The 18,067-nt window shown below is 37.9% G+C and overlaps 1 protein-coding gene across 1 annotated transcript; it reads left to right on the forward strand.

Annotated features, from left to right (window-relative positions):
- The first annotated feature begins 651 nt into the window (after positions 1 to 651).
- Positions 652 to 15,404, forward strand: TRIM58 (tripartite motif containing 58). The gene is made up of 6 exons (XM_068981049.1): positions 652 to 1,074; positions 5,763 to 5,858; positions 7,692 to 7,922; positions 10,034 to 10,056; positions 10,153 to 10,253; positions 14,815 to 15,404. The coding sequence occupies exons 1-6, from the start codon at positions 652 to 654 to the stop codon at positions 15,402 to 15,404; spliced, it is 1,464 nt and encodes a 487-aa protein (XP_068837150.1).
- The last annotated feature ends 2,663 nt before the right edge of the window (positions 15,405 to 18,067 follow it).

Below are 18,067 nucleotides of genomic sequence, written 5' to 3' on the forward strand. Positions count from 1 at the left end.
GGCTACAGCTTTGCCACTTCTAAAATGTGCTTTACAACAATCATAACACATGTGCAATCATTATGGGACTCACTGAAGTTGACCAGATTTTATTTAAATGCTTTGAATTGTTGTTGGGCTATAGACTTATCATTATTATACACACATTTTTTTTGGGGGGGGGGTATCTCATTATTAACTTACCAGCATATTTCTTTATTAAGAGCTAATTAACAGGAAGTAGAAAAAAATAAATTTTGACACAAAACTTTAACAAATCAATATGTCATAAAAAGATAATAAGGTCATGGGTCGCTTTAGAAAATAATTGAAGGAAGGAGCTTAGCGATTCTTGAAATTTACTGACAGTAAAAAGATGTACAGGCTCCAATAAGCGACACTGCAAGGGATTCTGTTAGAAATGATGTTTCCTAGGAAGCTAGGATTGCTAGAATGTTAATTTTATCCTTGTGGTTGACTGTGTCTGAGTTGCAAGTTTTCGCTGGGCGTGGCTCATTTGGACGCTAGCCAGTGGATAAAGCCCATCTTGTGTCTGCTTCTCATGAGGCTGTGGGGTTCCTCCCTTCTGTGTCAGAACACCAGGAGAGATAGTGCCGGCAGCTGGGGAAGACAGCTCTACTATCGGCGGGGCCAGGCAAGGCCCAGCCGGCCATGGCCTCGGGGTCCCCTGGGGAGCGGCTCTGTGAGGAGGCCCGGTGCCCAGTGTGCCTGGATTTCCTGCAGAATCCCGTCAGTGTGGACTGTGGCCACAGTTTCTGCCTCAGATGCATCTCCGAGTTCTGCGAGAAGTCCGACAGCGCACAGGGCGGCATCTATGCCTGTCCGCAGTGTCGGGGTCCCTTCAGGCTGGAAAGCTTCCGGCCCAACAGGCAGCTGGCCAGCCTGGTGGACAGCGTGCGGCAGCTGGGGCTGGGCGTGGAGCCTTCGGGGGCACGCTTGTGTGTGAGGCATGGCGAGGAGCTGACCCGTTTCTGCGAGGAGGACCAGGAAGTGCTGTGCTGGGTCTGTGACACCACTCCAGAGCACAGGAGCCACCACACAACATTGCTGCAGGAGGCCGCCAGGTGCTACCAGGTGAGAGATGTTACCATGTAATGTGGAGGGCTGTGACTCCTGATCTGGAAATGCCGGTCTGTAATGGAAGACACTGACTGGGTCAGAAGTGTTAAAAATTCCTTGCCAGAGCAGAGCCAAAAGATACTCCCTGATCTGAATGAGCAAGCACCCTCCTGGCTCACATTCACCTTGGGATCTGTATGCCTTTGCTCCATGGAAATCCCATCGTTTGGGACTCCTAATCAGGAGCTCAAACATACTGTTATTTAGACTGCTCTTCTCTGCCATGAAACTCTCTCTGGTCATTTCATTTCATGCTGGTCTTAATTTTCCTGATATAGGTAATCTGAGTTTCACAACTAGAGCTCCCTGGTATAGGAGGCTATGTTGTCCAATTGCCTCTTAGTTACAAGTGCACAACTGTTATCGGAAACACTTCCTAATAACTATCATTTGTATAATATTTTGCTTTTGCATAATATTATATTAATTAATGCTACTGTTGTTTAGTCACTAGGTTGTGTCCAGCTCTTTGCAACCCCATGAACTGTAGCTGGCCAGGCTTCTCTGTCCATGGGACTTCCCAGGCAAGAATACTGGAGTAGGTTGCCATTTCCTTCACCAGGGGATCTTCTCAAACCAGGGATCAAACCCAAGTCTTGTGCTTAGCAGGAGGATTCTGTACCACTGGGTCACTTAGGAAGCCCATGTTAATTAATATTTTCATCAAAACAATCTTAATTTTTTTTTCATTTTTATTTTACATTGGAATATAGTTAATTTACAGTGTTGTGTTCATTTCAGGTATACAGCAAAGTGATTCAGTTATACATATACATGTATCCATTCTTTTTAAAAATCTTTTCCCATATAGGTTACTTCAAAATATTGAGTAGTTTTCAGCGCTATACAATAGGTCCTTGTTGATAATGTTTGTTGATAATCTATTTTATACGTATATATATAGTAGTGTATATATCAGTTCAGTTCAGTCGCTCAGTCGTGTCCGACTCCTTCTGATCCCATGAATCTCAGCACGCCAGGCCTCCCTGTCCATCACCAACTCCCAGAGTTCACTCAAACTCATGTCCATCGAGTCGGTGATGCCATCCAGCCATCTCATCCTCTGTTGTCCCCTTTTCCTCCTGGCCCCAATCCCTCCCAGCATCAAAGTCTTTTCCAATGAGTCAACTCTTCGCATGAAGTGGCCATAGTACTGGAGTTTCAGCTTTAGCATCATTCCTTCCAAAGAACACCAAGGACTGATCTCCTTTAGAATGGACTGGTTGGATCTCCTTGCCATCCAAGGGACTCTCAAGAGTCTTCTCCAACACCACAGTTCAAAAGCATCAATTCTTCAGCGTTCAGCTTTCTTCACAGTCCAAATCTCGCATCCATACATGACCACTGGAAAAACCATAGCCTTAACTAGATGGACCTTTGTTGGCAAAGTAATGTCTCTGCTTTTCAATAGTGTATATATGTTAATCCCAAAGTCTTAATTTATTCCTCCCCCTCACCTTTTCCTTTTGATAATTTTAAGTTAGTGTTTGAAGTCTGTGAGTCTATTTCTGTTTTTTTTTCTTTTTTAATATAAATTTATTTATTTTAATTGGAGGCTAATTACTTTACAATATTGTATTGGTTTTGCCATACATCAACATGAATCCACCATGGGTGTACACGTGTTTGTAAATACTTTCATTTGTATCATTTTTTTTTAGATTACACATGTAAGCAATGTATGTGGGTATGTGTGTGCTAAGTCGCTTCAGTCATGTCTTACTCTTTGTGACCCTATGGACTGTAGTCGGCCAGGCTTTTCTGTCGATTGGATTCTCTAGGCAAGAATACTGGATTGCCATGGGTTGCCATGCCCTCCTCCAGGGGATTTTCCCAACCCAGGGATTAAACTTGTCTTTCTTACGTCTCCTACATGGCAGGCAAATTCTTTACTGCTGACCACCAGGGAAGCTGGTGATGTTATATGTTATATAAGCTGGTGATGTTATATAAGTGATGTTATATGACATTTATTTTCTCAGTATGACTTAGTTTACTTAGTATGATAATCTTTAGGTCCATCCATGTTGCTGTAAATGACTTTGTTTCAGTCTTTTTAAGCCAAAGTAATTTTCCATAGTGGGCTCCCCTGGTGGCTCAGTGGTAAAGAACCCATCTTCCAATGCATGAGAAGCAGGCTTCATCCCTGGGTTGGAAAGATACCCTGGAGAAGGAAATGGCAACCCACTCCAGTATTCTTGCCTGGGTAATTTCCCAGACAGAGGAGCCTGGAACTCTACACTCCACTGGGTCACAAAAGAGTCTCAACAACATCAACAACAAAAACTTTCATATATATATATATATATATATATATATATATATATATATATGCCACATTTTTATCCTTTCATCTGTCAATGGCCATTTAGGCTGTGTCCATGTCTTGAAAGAAAGTGAAAGTGAAGTCGCTTAGCCGTGTCTGACTCTTTGCGATCCTATGGACTATAGCCTACCAGGCTCCTCTGTCCCTGGGCTTTTCCAGGCAAGAATATGTGAGTGGGTTGCCATTTTCTTCTCCAGGAGATCTTCCCGACCCAGGGATTGAACCCGGGTCTCCCACATCGTAGGCAGACCCTTTACTGTCTGAGACACCAGTGAAGTCCATGTCTTGGCTACTCTAAATACTGCGGCAATAAATATAAGGGTGCATAAAACCACCTTAATGTTTGAATGTTTGCTATGAATGGTGTCTGGATGGGCACAAGGTTCTGATCCCCTTTAAAGTTGCCAATACATGTTACTCTGCAGTAGGAATCCAGTGGTTAAGCTGACAGATTCCTCTCTATAAAATACATATTTCTGGACTTATGATATGAGTATCCTCAGTGAAGAGGTGACTAATATTGGAGTATCTGGCTCACAAAAGTGGCATCCATGAAACTCTGTGAAGAAGATTCTTCCTACTGGTGCTCATCAAAAGTTTTTGGACATATTCAGAACACATTTAAATTCCCAATATCTGGAACAGCTGCTCACACAAAGAGAGTTAAAGTCATCTTTAATCTACTGACCTTACCTGAAGTACTATCACAATGGAAATAAAATGAATATATTAACTTTATAAAATAATAATAATTTAATAAATGATTATAATATAATTTGGTATATTTATATCATACATTTTAACTTAGAATAATTAATAATGTAATTATTATTATTATTTTAACTTTGTTTTAAATCAAGGTTGTGATTTTTTTTTCCCCTCAAGTACCCTCTGGACCTACCTAGAAATATCTCTTAGGTTGTCTTCTGCAAAATTCAGGTGCCAACTGTTTCTTACCTAGACTTCTAGAGTATATTCCTGCCTTTTTTCTTTAATCCAGAGGGTACCATACAGTGCATGGATAATGTCATATTCTAAGGAAGTTTTCTCTATTTCAGCAGTCCTTCAACTAAGTACCAAATAACTATCTTTCAAACTCCTTAGCCTATCAATCAGTTTTAGGACCGTAAGTGCTCTTACGGGCTTCCCTGGTGGCTCAGATGGAAAAGTGTCTGCCTACAATGCACTATAACTCTTGTCTTAACCATTAATTTTTAGATTCAGCAAAACTAGCCTAATCACTGTTGTCCCCAAACGTGACACAACTTTCAACCTCTTTGCTTTTGCTTACAATTATTTTTGTCTGTTAAGTGTCGGAGTGTTCTAGTCCTTCCAGATTCTAAAAACAATTGTCATTTTTTTCATCTTATTCAGTGCCTCATTGGTGTCTACTGCTATTTTATGTGTTCTACCTTAGAATGTTATCATTAAAAAAAGAGAGAGAGGAAAAAAAAAAGACTGGTGTGTGGGACTTGTTGAATGACTGTGGAAAGAATTTGATTTTTTGTTTGTTTTTATTTTTTCCTGAGACTTATTGAATGACTTTGGGAAGACTTTTAAAATGTGTATATGTGTCTATCTTTGTGTATGTTCTCTGTAAATAAAATATATGTACTTACCTCTAGCAGGAGTCCTAGGGTTGAAAAGAGATTTAGTTTTCCTTAAATTATTTTTCTATCCCGTGTGAGATTTATGACTTTCTGTATTTCTTTTTCATATAATAAATACTAACTTACAAGATTTCTTCTGTAAAATAAGAAATACACTTCTGGTTATAAAGTAATGAATAAATTTAAGAAGTTGAAATATATAGATGAAAGGAATAGCATCACCTTTTCAGCCAAGCATAGGAGATGAGATTTTGTTTATTGAGTATATTTTCATTGGTCTCTGCCTAATTTTTATATATTTATTACAAGAACTTTTATTTTTAAAAATTGGTGTCAGGTTACATAAAATATGCTTATTTTAATTTTCTTAATAATTGTATTTCTTGCCATTAAAAATTCTGCAGCACCTTGTTTTAATTCTATCCAGTGAATAAAATAATTTTTTCCCCACTGTCCTATTTTGATTACTTACTGTTTTGCTGTTTATAATGCAATGAACATACTTTTTAGATACATCTTTTATTATATCTGGCATTAACATTTAAAACATATCTATGTTTAACAGTCATTAATAATAATGAGGTCGAACATTTTTGTATGCTTTCTACTGCCTGTTATAGCTGATCTTTGTATTTCTTCCTGTGCTTGGTCAATTTAAGTACTGAATGAGAGTATCCTTAATGGCTGTGGCATATCTTCCCAAACAGATAAAGCTCCAGGTGGCACAGGAGCTTGTGAGGAAAGAGCTGGAGGAAGCCTCAACTCAGGAGGCCAATGTGGGGAAGAAAACTGTTATTTGGAAGGTAAGAGAATATTGGGGCTTCAGGTGGCTAACCTATCTGAAGGATCCTTATTTAGACCATTAAGTCATTCTTCCACCATCTTCCCTATTCTGGCACTTTTGTTCCATTTTCCTGGGTACTCAAGAAAAACCGATCTCAGCATCACCCTGGACCATCTCATCCCCTCAGATTATATTTGCACAATTGTGTTCTTTCTAATCTCTGTAATACTATCCCCAATCTAAATTATAAAAAAAGACTTTACTCATCTTGATCTTACCAACTCACTTGATCCTACTCACTGAGCTTCACTCACTGCATCACGTAGAACAGAGTTGTACTCTCACTACTAGTTCAAAAAATGTGTATTTGTCGGATGAATGAAATTTTTACTATTTCACAGCATATATATTTGAAATACAGGCTCATAGTCATGATCTTACATATAAAAATAATCTGAATTTTCTTTTTTCAGTCAATATATTGATATAAATATATATCTTTTTTCAGTCAATATGTTGATATATTTCTGCCATCATCAGCTCTTTTTTCCTTTACCTATTTATACATACACACACAAACAGACACACACACATACTCAGAGTGATTCTTAACCTGGACCAATGTTGCCTTCCAAGAGATATTTTGCAATATCAGTAGATATTTTTGGTTGTCACAACTGGGATGCCTTACTAGCATCTCATATGTAAAGGCAAGAAATGCTGCTAAATATCCTATAATACAAAGGACAGTCCCCACCCCCACCCCCCCAAAAAAAATCACAACAAAAATCACCTGGTCAAATATCAATAGGATCAATACTAAGAAACTGTATATAGAAATGACATAGGTGTTTATATTTTTATATTATGTATTACGATATATATAGACTCTATTTCCAAATACTTCTCTGTCTTTCTCCAAGGAACCCTTTTTCTCTGATTATTCTCTATAATTTTGTAATTCTTTCTTTCTTTTCTTGAAAATTTTGACTTGTATTTATCCTCTGGCAGATATTTTCATGAGGGTTTTTGCTATATTTTTCTCTGTGATGTCTTAATTTTCCCCATAGTTATGTATATCATATGTAAAGTTAATCAATAGTGACATTTATTAATAATTTTTAAGTTAGTAATCCAAGTCAATTGTTTTTAATCCTGACCTGACCACAAATTTATGAAATCAGGAACTCTATATCTGAGATCTGGTTTCATGCATGTCTTGAACCCTCCACTGATTATTCTTAAAGTAGAGATGTTTCCAAGAATCTTGTTCTAAGTCAAGTCAACTTGCATAATTTTTACCTTTAAGAATGTATCCATGTGAGCCAAAATACAACAAGCATGGTTTTAATAAACTAAATTATAAATTCTGTGGAAACCCTTAGTCCTTCTATATTTATAGATGTAATTATAGTATTTAAAAGGGTGATGTGAGAGAACAATGAATTGCAACTAAACCCCTTTTCACTATGTCATTCCCCATGTGTGTGTGTTTGTTAAGTTGCCTCAGGCATATCTCACCCTTTGCAGCCCTATGGACTGTAGCCCACCAGGCTCCTCTGTCCAAGGAATTTTCCAGGCAAGAATACTGGTGTGGGTTGCCATGCCACTCTCCAGGGCATCTCCCCGACCCAGGGATTGAACCTGGGTCTCTTGCACTGCAGGCAGATGCTTTACCATCTGAGCCGCCAGGGAAGGCCCCCCACCCCCACCCCCACCCCCACCCCCACCCCCACCCCCACCCCCACCCCCACCCCCACCCCCACCCCCACCACGCCCCCCGTCCATACATGGAGGTAGAGGCCAAATACTCTGCCCCAACTGCTGATGATTTGTTGTACTGTCACTCCAGGAGAAAGTGGAAATGCAGAGGCAACGCTTCAGGTCGGAGTTTGAAAAGTATCGTGGCTTCCTGGCCCTGGAGGAGCAACTGCAGCTTAGAAGACTGGAGGAGGAGGAGCGAGCCACGCTGCAGAAGCTGCGGGAAAGCAGGAACCGGCTTGTTCAGCAGAGCAGGGCTCTGAAGGAACTGGCAGAGGAGTTGGAGGAGAGGTGCCAGCGACCAGCCCTGGGTCTGCTGGAGGTGAGGCTGGGTGCCTGGGAGAAGACGGATGGGCACACCTGAGACCAAGGGGACAGATGGCAGCTTTCAGCGATAACTCCTTAAGCAGTTTTGCTCTTTAGGACAGGATCACCCTAGAATTTCCTTGGAAAGCATGTTATTAAAAATCCTCAATCTTAACATCAGAATCTGAAGGGAGCCTAGAGAATCATACATAATAGTTCATACTAAAGACAAAACCTTAAATATTTTCAAAGCTAAAATCAATTTAATGATTTACATGTAATTAAATAAAAACAGACTATCTATACTATGTTGCCTGGAAAGCATTTTATAAAAACCTCATAGTGGGTCAACAATGATATTGCTGTATTTCAGTCATGGCTAATCCAAAAAGTCATGTTAACCCATTTTAATGTCAGTAGTCAAATGTATGAGTAATATCTACAATTTTCCACTTTGAAATTGGCATGCTAATTTTCAAGGCAAATATTAATGTTCTAGCCCATAGTGCATGCCCATTCCAGGCATTGTGGGGAGGGATTAATTTTGCTCACTACAGCTTGCCCACAATATACTTGAGATTATAGAGCAGACAGACAAATAAATAATAATCCTCCTTAGAGGCATTAAATCCCAAGTGAATTGAGAAAGTCATCATTGTTGGTGGATGCTTTTTCTCAAGCTAGAACTCACTTGCAATAGAAAATTTCTGGGCACGTTTTATTGTGTTTCAATCCCAATGACTCATTTAGGAATGTCTGAAATAAGTCATTTCTATCTTCATACAAGTTCTGTGATTAAATAGCACTGGTCACAGAGTAGGGGGGGAGGTCATTAAATAAAAGCATTTGCAAAGCTTTTATATTAAATATGTCCCATTTTCTCCAATATATTTATGCATCAGTAAAACATTGTTGTTATTATTGTTTGTATTATTATTACTATGCCTACTTCCTACTAAGCAAACTGTCCCAAAGGAATAAATTTTCAAAATTTTAAACAATAAATAAACACAAGAACTTTGGCATTTTCAACAATATTCATTGTCACATCTTACTGTGTCTTAAAATATTGCATATTTGAAATTATCATTTATTAGCACTGAATAAATGTTAAAATGACTTATAACACAAATCTTGAAGTTTGAAGTAAAGTTGCTCATTTGTGTCTGGCTCTTTGCAACCCTATGGACTGTAGCCTACTATACTCCTCTGTCCATGGGATTTTCCAAGCAAGAGTACTGGAGTGGGTCACCATTTCCTTCTCCAGAGGATCTTCCTGACCCAGGGATTGAACCCAGGTCTCCTACACTGTAGGCGGACGCTTTACCGTCTGAACCACCAGGGAAGTCCTTAGGGAGACTGTTCCTCAAATAATTTGCTTTGATTTTTATACTCATTTATCCCTTTCTTCCTCGGTACCAGTAAACAACATTTCAACCTTAATGGACCAAAATAATACCTGTTGTTCTGATGAAATATAAAGCTAATCATTTCCCTGTTTTTAATGCCCTGTTAAAATTAATCTGACCGGTGGTCATTTTTTAGAGGGATAGGGGAAATAAAGTGCAGGTGATTTGTTTAATAATCTACTTTGACATAGACTTGCTGAATTTTAATGACTTCTGTTTTTTTCTACTTAGATAACTTAGACAAAGTATGTTGGTTCAGAGAATAAGGAAGTTAGGATTTTCTTACAAGAACACTGAGATTATCATTTCATGTCCATACCTTTCACTATTTCTCAAATAAATTCTTCAGATATTTAGAATCTATTTTTACCTTAATTCTGTTCACAGAAAATAACTCCCCATAAAAACATTCAATTATCAGAATTATCAATTCAGAAAATAGCTAAACCAATAGGTATTATAGGAATTAACCTAAAGTTTGTGTGGTCTGATTTTGTTTTAATAGAGGCAAACTGATTATATTATTTTAAATTCATGAGAAAACTCAATAACAGTCTGTTTTAGATTTTTTAGAGGGAGTCATATCTTTTATAGTTTTACATCAATAAATAATGATTTTCAATAATTCTTAAAGAGATGTTCTTGGTGTGTCCCCAGTCTGTCAAAAGCAGTTCAGAGGTCTAACTCACACCTGCTTGTGTTTCTCTTTCATTTTCAGGGTGTGGGAGGAGCCTTGAGCCGGTATGTTTACTTTCTGAATCAGAGAATGGTTTGGGAGAGGCTGGGGAGGTTGGTGGATAACTCTAATGAGAACTGCAGGTTTTGTGCTCTTCTCAGAAGTAAGAATGTCACACGCCTGGAACCGGAGTCCATCGCTATGGAGCTGAAGACAATGTGTCGCATCCCTGGCATGAGGGAAATGTTGAGGAAGTTCCAAGGTAGGCTGCATTTTAGACCTTGAGGAACTATGACCTCTGGAATTTGGCTGTTGTTGCAATTTGTTACTGTACCAGTCAGGCTACAGTAACAAGCACAACCCAAAGTTTAGTGGCTAAAATCAGCAAAGTTTTATTTTGAGATCATGTTATTGGTTAATTACTGGATTGTGGAGGCTTTAATTTCACATAATCTCACTCCATGCAGACAGAGCCCCACCTCCTTCCTGTTGCTGATAGGCACAGAACTGAGCAAAGTCATGGTGAATCATGCACCACCCTAAGGGACACATATAGCTTTCCTGAAGATATTATTGATGAAAGTGAGTCACATAGTCATGTCAAACTACAGGGGGGAAGGGAGAGAGCACTAGGCTCAGATTTTTTTTTTTTTTTTAAAGAGTATTGGGATATTTGTGAATAGTCCTGAAGAATATCAGAGTAACTGACACCCATATAAGCTACATTTGGTTAGAATAGCGGGTTAAAAAATGATATTATCTGTGACATAAGCAATATTAGTTCCAATCTATGTCTATTTCCTTTTTTATAAAATGCTAAAAAGTTGTATTGTTTGGAGGACAAAATGAAACATATTTGAAAACAGAGAAAAAAATCTTCAATATATGAAAGCATTGCAGTGTATCAGATAATATAAAGTTTGGATTATTTTGTTATCTGGCAGTTTGATAAATTTCTTAAATTAGATAGTCAGTAAAGCCAAAAACATTCAATTAATTATATTTAAGAGGGAATAACTGTAATGTTATAATTAGTTTGTTGAATCTTAGTATTTTGTTTTTTAAAACAATATAGATTCAATGTTTTAAATTTTTTTATATTCAGTTAATGCCAAATAATGAAAATAGACTATGACTTAATAGTGGGTTTATTACTTAGAAGGAAACTGGCGTCTATGGGGTTGCACAGAGTCAGACACGACTGACGCGACTTAGCAGCAGCAGCAGCTTTGTCTCATGATAAGAAAACCCATCTTATCAATCCTGTTCAATGATTAATCCATGATATCACAGGCAGATTGATATTCCCTGATAGCTCAGTTGGTAAAGAATCTGCCTACAATGCAGGAGTCCCTGGTTCAATTCCTGGGTCGGGAAGATCTGCTGGAGAAGGGATAGGCTACCCTTTCCATTATTCTTGGGCTTCCCTTGTGGTTCAGTTGGTGAAGAATCTGCCTGCAATGCGGGAGACCTGGGTTCAGTCCCTGGGTTGGGAAGATCCCCTGGAGAAGGGAAAGGCTACCCACTCCAGTGTTCTGGCCTAGAGAATCCCAAAGGGTTAGACATGACTGAGCAACTTTCACTTAACTGTATGAAATGTTGCAAGTTATTACACTCTCATAATCAATGTCTTTATATTCACATTTACATTTATTGAATTAATTAACTGGTCAATTCCACAAATATTGTGTATTTTATGCCAGTTACTCTTCTAAGCGTTAGAATATAAAACTGAACAATAACATCAAAGATGTTACAGATATGGAGCTTCATGTTGTGAATTTTTGCTTAAATTATGGAAAGTACACAAAATGTGAGAAGATGAAATAGAATATTGAAAAAAATAAATAAGTGTGGCCAGAAGTTCTTGAGTTAGCACATCTAATCTGGAATTTTTGATGATCAAAGAAGACTTCATTCATAGGGGAAAACACAGCAAATATCTGATCTAGAAGAAAGCATTTCAGGAAACAGAAATGAGTTCTAAGACCTGAGCTTAAAATATGGAAGATGCATTCCAGGAGCTATGAGGAGGTCTGTGTGGCTATTGTAGAGTGAGGGACAGGAGAACTATAGAGGTCAAGCAAAGTCCAGGTAGCTTAGGACCCAACAAGAAGGCCACTATGAGCAGAAGTGAAATAGGGCATCAGTTATAAATGGAGGAATAGCATGATTGGACTAATGTTTCATGAAGATCACTGCATGGTTTATTGAAAATAAATTACAGAGGGGCAAGGCTTGATGTGGAAAAGCCGTTAGGAGCCTTTGTAATAACTCAATTAGAGGCTATTTTCTACTGGACTAGGGAAGTTGTACTGGAGGTACAGAGAAATAGGCAAGATCTTGCTATATTGATATTTTGAAAGCAGAACTGGCAAGATCTGCTGTTGGATTAGATATGAGGTGTCAGAAAGGGAGAAAAGTTGTGAATAATTCCAAAGTTAAAATCTCCTGAATTGGCATAATGAAATTATTGTTTACATTGACATGTAAAGCTACAGGCAAGGTAGAAAAAAGGACTTGGGTTTTAGACACATCAATGTTGTGATGGATATTAAATACCCAAATGCTGATATTGGGTAAGCAGATGAATTTACAAATATGGAGTTCCAGGAGAAAAGTCTAGGCTAAAAGTATTTGGAATTAGTAAAGCACATGAATGGAATTTAATGAAAGTAATATACCTGCCAGCCCAAGAACATATCAAAAGTGATCTAAGAGAGAGGCAGGAGGTCCCAATCATTAGACCATTGGTTTCCCCAATAGCAGTGATGGAGGAAGAGAAGAGAAAACAGCAGAGGAGACCAAGAAGGGGTGATCAGCAGAAAGGGAGTGAAAGAGTGATGACTGGTGTCTTTGGGAGAAAGAAATGTTTTCTAGGACAAAAGGATTCTCAACAGTGTTAAGTGCTATAGAAAAGTCATTTAAGGTGAACTTTAAGGACTGATCATGCATGCGGCGCTGGGAAGAAGGTGCAGTTTGGTTAGGGTATTATTCTATTTGGTGATAGCTTAAGAAATTTTAAGAGTTTAAGAAGAGGTAGGGAGAAGAATTAGAAATAGACATATTCACAACCTTTTCACAGATTTATTTTCTTGAAGTGGGAATGATATATGAAGACATGACATCTGTTAAATAGGTCTACCACAACATCATGGAGACCTGCTTTTCAGTTCCTGTTATTTATGGCCTCTAGAGTCTGGAGGTGAAGGCAATGGCACCCGACTCCAGTACTCTTGCCTGGAAAATCCCATGGATAGAGGAGTTCATGGGGTCGCTGAGGATTAGACACGACTGAGCGACTTCACTTTCACTTTTCACTTTCATGCATTGGAGAAGGGAATGGCAACCCAATCCAGTGTTCTTGCCTGGAGAATCCCAGGGATGGGGGAGCCTGGTGGGCTGCTGTCTATAGGGTCACACAGAATCAGGCACGACTGAAGTGACTTAGCAGTAGCAGAGTTTGGGAATATCATATAATCCCTTGGGCTCATCCTGCTTATCTATAATGTGAGAAAGATAATATCAGTCTTGAGGCTGGTTCTATGCTATAACATAGATGATGTACCCACTTAAGTTTGAGTAGAAATAAAAGATAACTAGAAGTGGTTTGAGACAAATAATAATGGGAATCATCATATTAGTATTTGTTATTATATTAAAAATTAAAACATGATTAATTATGAAATTTGTTTTTGCTTTTAAATTAATGAAATCAAATTTACTAGTTTTGAGTGTTGACCAAGAAAAAAAAAGACATGAATATTTTACATCCTCCTTGCTTCATTGAGGTCATTTCATTAGTAGATGTATTTTTAAATTATATGTACAAATAAAATGTCATATCAATATACTGAGACTTCACAGTATAGGTATTAATAGTAGTTTTCAGTAATTTTCTTTGCTGCATAGCAAATTACCATACACTTAGCTACTTAAAATCACATCCATTTACTTCCATTCTTCAGATCTGATAATCATGAGGGATCAGCTGGTTTCTCTGTTTAAGGTTTTGTAAGATTAAAATCAAGATGTTGATCAGACTGGACATCTCTCAGGGGTCTAGGGAAAGGTCCACTTGCAAGCTTATTCAGTCTGATGATATAAATCAATTCCTTGCAGTTGGAGGACTGACATCCCCATCTCCTTGTTGATTATCAGTTGGAAGTTCTTCACCTTTCTTCTCCACTGTGGCCCACTCCATCTTCAAAGGAAGCAATGATATATCAAATGCAAATCTCCCTGATTTTTCCTTCTACCACCATACCAATAAGCAAAGAACTATATCTGATTTTAAAGGGTGGTTATATTAGAACCCACTCATATAATCTCCCACTTGTCACATAACAGAATCATGAGAAAACCACCTGGGTTTGAAGGTCATGAAGTTCCTCTTAGAATTCTTCCTACCATATCTTTGAAAGTGGTGTGTTTTAGACCAATGTAATTTTTCTATAGGCTCTGGTAAGAAAAAAAAAATCCCAAGGGAGTTATGAATTTTATTTTAAATGCAGATGTTCTAAAGAGTACCCAAGTGCTCTGGATAGAGATAAAAGGAATCTAAATGGTTATGAACTTGGTTTGTCTTATCATCAATGGTTATGATTTAATTGGGTCAGTAATTAGTCCTAGATTATGTAGACATAACACAGGAATATACTCAAATTCAATAAAGCATCTGCAAGATGAAATACTTATTTTTTATCTCCATGAGTTATTAGAGGGAGAGTAAAAATGGTATGACAGTCATCAATATCATGGGTTCTTAAGTTTTCACCAGTCTTTTCTGTTCTTTTACATGTTTCACAAAATTGTTTCTACAGTTGACATAAAATTGGATCCTGCCACCGCACATCCTAGCCTCCTCTTGACTGCTGACCTGCGCAGTGTGCAGGATGGAGAACTGTGGAGGGATGTCCCCAACAACCCTGAGCGATTTGACACATGGCCCTGTATCCTGGGTTTGCAGAACTTCTCATCAGGGAGGCATTACTGGGAAGTCATGGTGGGAGAAAGAGCAGAATGGGGCTTAGGTGTCTGTCAAGACACAGTGTCAAGAAAGGGGGAAATCACACCATCTCCTGAGAATGGGGTCTGGGCCATGTGGCTGCTTAAAGGAAGTGAGTACATGGTCCTTGCCTCTCCATCAGTTCCTCTCCTCCACCTGGAACGGCCTCGCTGCATTGGGATTTTCTTGGACTATGAAGCAGGGGAAATCTCCTTTTACAACATCACAAGTGGGTCTTTTATCTATACGTTCAACCACCTGTTCTCTGGATTTCTTCGACCTTATTTTTTCATCTGTGACACAACGCCTCTTATCTTACCACCTATGACAGAAGTGGAGTTAGAAAATTGGGCATCCAGGGGTCATTTTGACTCTGCCTCTGATATCAGAGATGATTCTTCCTAAGATTGTGTTGCTGAGATACACCCCAAGCCTAGCAAAGTCTTCTGCAATAGAATGGAGCATAATGTATATACATATGTGAAGGCTCAGCAGATGTCCCTATTTAGGTCAGCTGTTTACTCCTTGTCCCTATGGAAATTTTCCCATAGGAACAAAAGGGAAAGGATATGTTATATGTGTTTGGATAAGGATTGTGTAATAATTTTAGAAATGGAGCAGTCTTATCACTGTTTTCCCAAATGGCTCCACATACTTTTTTGATGAGGTTTTCTTCAAGAATGGACCTTGTATTAAACAAAGATATCTATACATTTATTTTAATGTCTAATTCCTTTTAATATCTCTTGAATCCAAGTCTTCCACATATTAAGAATTAGAAATAGCGATTCTTAAATTGGTTCAAAACAGTCCAATATTGTTCTAACGTCAGATCCCTAATTTTTTCATCTTTTCTTACTCTCTCTCTCCTCTTTTTCTCACTCTGGGCTCTGCCTCTTTCTGTCGCTGTCTCCCTCTCTTTTTTCTTTATTGCTTCTTACTATGTTTTTTTGCTTTATATCTCATCATTTAACCTCCATTTCCTTCTAGATTAATATATTCAGAACCATCCCTTTATCTATTAATGATTCCTGTGACTATTCAATTATTCTTTAAATCCTCTTTATTTAGGGGTCAATTTTTGAGAGTGATGCAATTCATTCCTCTGATTATATCACTGAGTCCAATGCCATACCTCTCACAAGAACATTTTCCTTTTTCTTTGGATATATTTTTGATTGAAATATAATTGGTTTATAATATAAACCAATGTTAGTTTCAGGTATTCAGCATGGATACTTTTTTATTTTTGAGTAGAAACTTCTCAGAATTATGATTCAACTAGTTCTTTGACCTAGTCATTTTCTAGTTGTAAAACTTCAAACAATTATTTCTTTCTCTCTCAGACTCCTTTACTTAGTACAATTTTTATAATGTGGGACAATGATATTGACATTACAATATTTTGGGAAATAATTGAGGTTGTGATTTATAGGATTGCTTTAAATTCAACTTTGCCTCTTAAATACAATATGAAAATGACCATAAAGATGAAATGATAATAATATTTGACCTATTTTTAGTGTATATTCTATATATTCCAAACAAAATTCTTAAAAATTATTGAAAGTTAATTATGCTTCCATCTTCTATATATATATATATATATTTGATAAATACTTGCTAACCAAATGCTTAAATGCTAAATGTTGAAATGTTAAACAATTATTAATTAATAGAAACTTTAGATGACATTACCTGACAAGACTTTTTGATTTTTAAGGAGCTTTTCTCTTCCAGAGAAGTTTCTTTGTCTAAAATCTTTCACATACTTTACAATAACATTAATGATGTAGCTTTCTTTCTATATTTTAAACATATTTCTTTTCAGACATTTTTATATTTGGAGGAGCATTTATGGATTATAATAATTTTAGCAATGGGGAAATTTCATCAAACTGTATTTCCAGATGGTTTTAGGTATTCTAATGATGGGGCCTTGTATTAAACAAAGATTTCATATTTGATACATTTATGTTTGATCACAAGCAAACTATTCCTCTGTCTCTTTTAGAAACAGAGGTAATAATAATGTACCTTACATCCCTCCTGTTGATATTTTATACACCATGCACACCCCAGGCCTTTCCCATTCATGATCTAAATAGAAAGCTGGGTCTCAGTTCATGCTTTCCCATCATCAGGACTTAAATGGGGCCTGGAAACTTACGGTAACTCCTGAGTGTTCATGTCACTATAGGGTCAGCATCTATGACAGGAGTTTGTAACAGAGAACAAACACTCAGGACAGTAGAGCCCTTTTCCCAAAAGGATCAAGAGGGACAGGGTCACTGGTCTAAGATCATGTCACCTCTGGGGGCTCCACCCATTCGCCAGGACAAGGAAGCCTCATGACCTCAGGCCTGCTACCCTCTTCAAGGGATGAAAAGGGAATCTCAAGAATGCCTCCTCCCCAGGAAGCTAACATCCTAGTGTCTACTGTCTCCTTTTAACCTTATTATCTCATTGTGCATCCTCTTAAGATTTATGTCAGTTAATAAGCCAACTTAAATCTTTCTTTATCCCTTGCATTCCACGTTTCACAAAGCTTTGTGCGTCTCCTATTATAACCCCTGTTTTTTGCCTTCCCAATTCCATACACACGCACACACTCAAACGCAATACACAGAGGCTTTTCCAGTGGATGACAACTCCATTTTTTTCGGTTACTCAGGCCAACAATCTGGTTAACTCCTTTCTTGGTTTTACTTTCTCATACTAGTCTATCAGTAAACTCTGTTGGCCCTACCTTCAGAATGTATCTAGAGTGCAGCCCTCTCTAACCACTCTACTGTTGTAACCATGGTCTGAACATCCATTCTTTCCCTCTAAGTTATTAGTTTCCTAATAGCAATCCTTGCTATACTTTGGCCCCTTCCATATCCCTTTTCAACGCAGCAGCCAGGCTGATCCTTTTAACGCCAAGATTGTAGTACCATTGCAATTACCTTCTGTTCAGCTTAGAGTTAAAGCCAAAATCTTTACAACAAAACTTCAGACCCTAGAAGATCTGAGCACAAGTTTCTCCTCTGACTCTGACTTCCTCCCCTTACTTCCCTTTTTATTCT

This window comes from Capricornis sumatraensis, chromosome 9 (genome assembly GCF_032405125.1).
Source record: "Capricornis sumatraensis isolate serow.1 chromosome 9, serow.2, whole genome shotgun sequence".
NCBI classification, from domain to species: domain Eukaryota; kingdom Metazoa; phylum Chordata; class Mammalia; order Artiodactyla; family Bovidae; genus Capricornis; species Capricornis sumatraensis.

Excerpts from the sequence above, each read along its gene's own strand:
- TRIM58 (XM_068981049.1), top strand. The coding sequence starts at position 652 with ATGGCCTCGGGGTCCCCTGGGGAGCGGCTCTGTGAGGAGGCCCGGTGC. Across the intron at positions 1,075-5,762 it reads AGGCCGCCAGGTGCTACCAG|ATAAAGCTCCAGGTGGCACA; the intron begins GTGAGAGATGTT and ends CTTCCCAAACAG. Across the intron at positions 10,057-10,152 it reads GTGGGAGGAGCCTTGAGCCG|AAGTAAGAATGTCACACGCC; the intron begins GTATGTTTACTT and ends TGCTCTTCTCAG.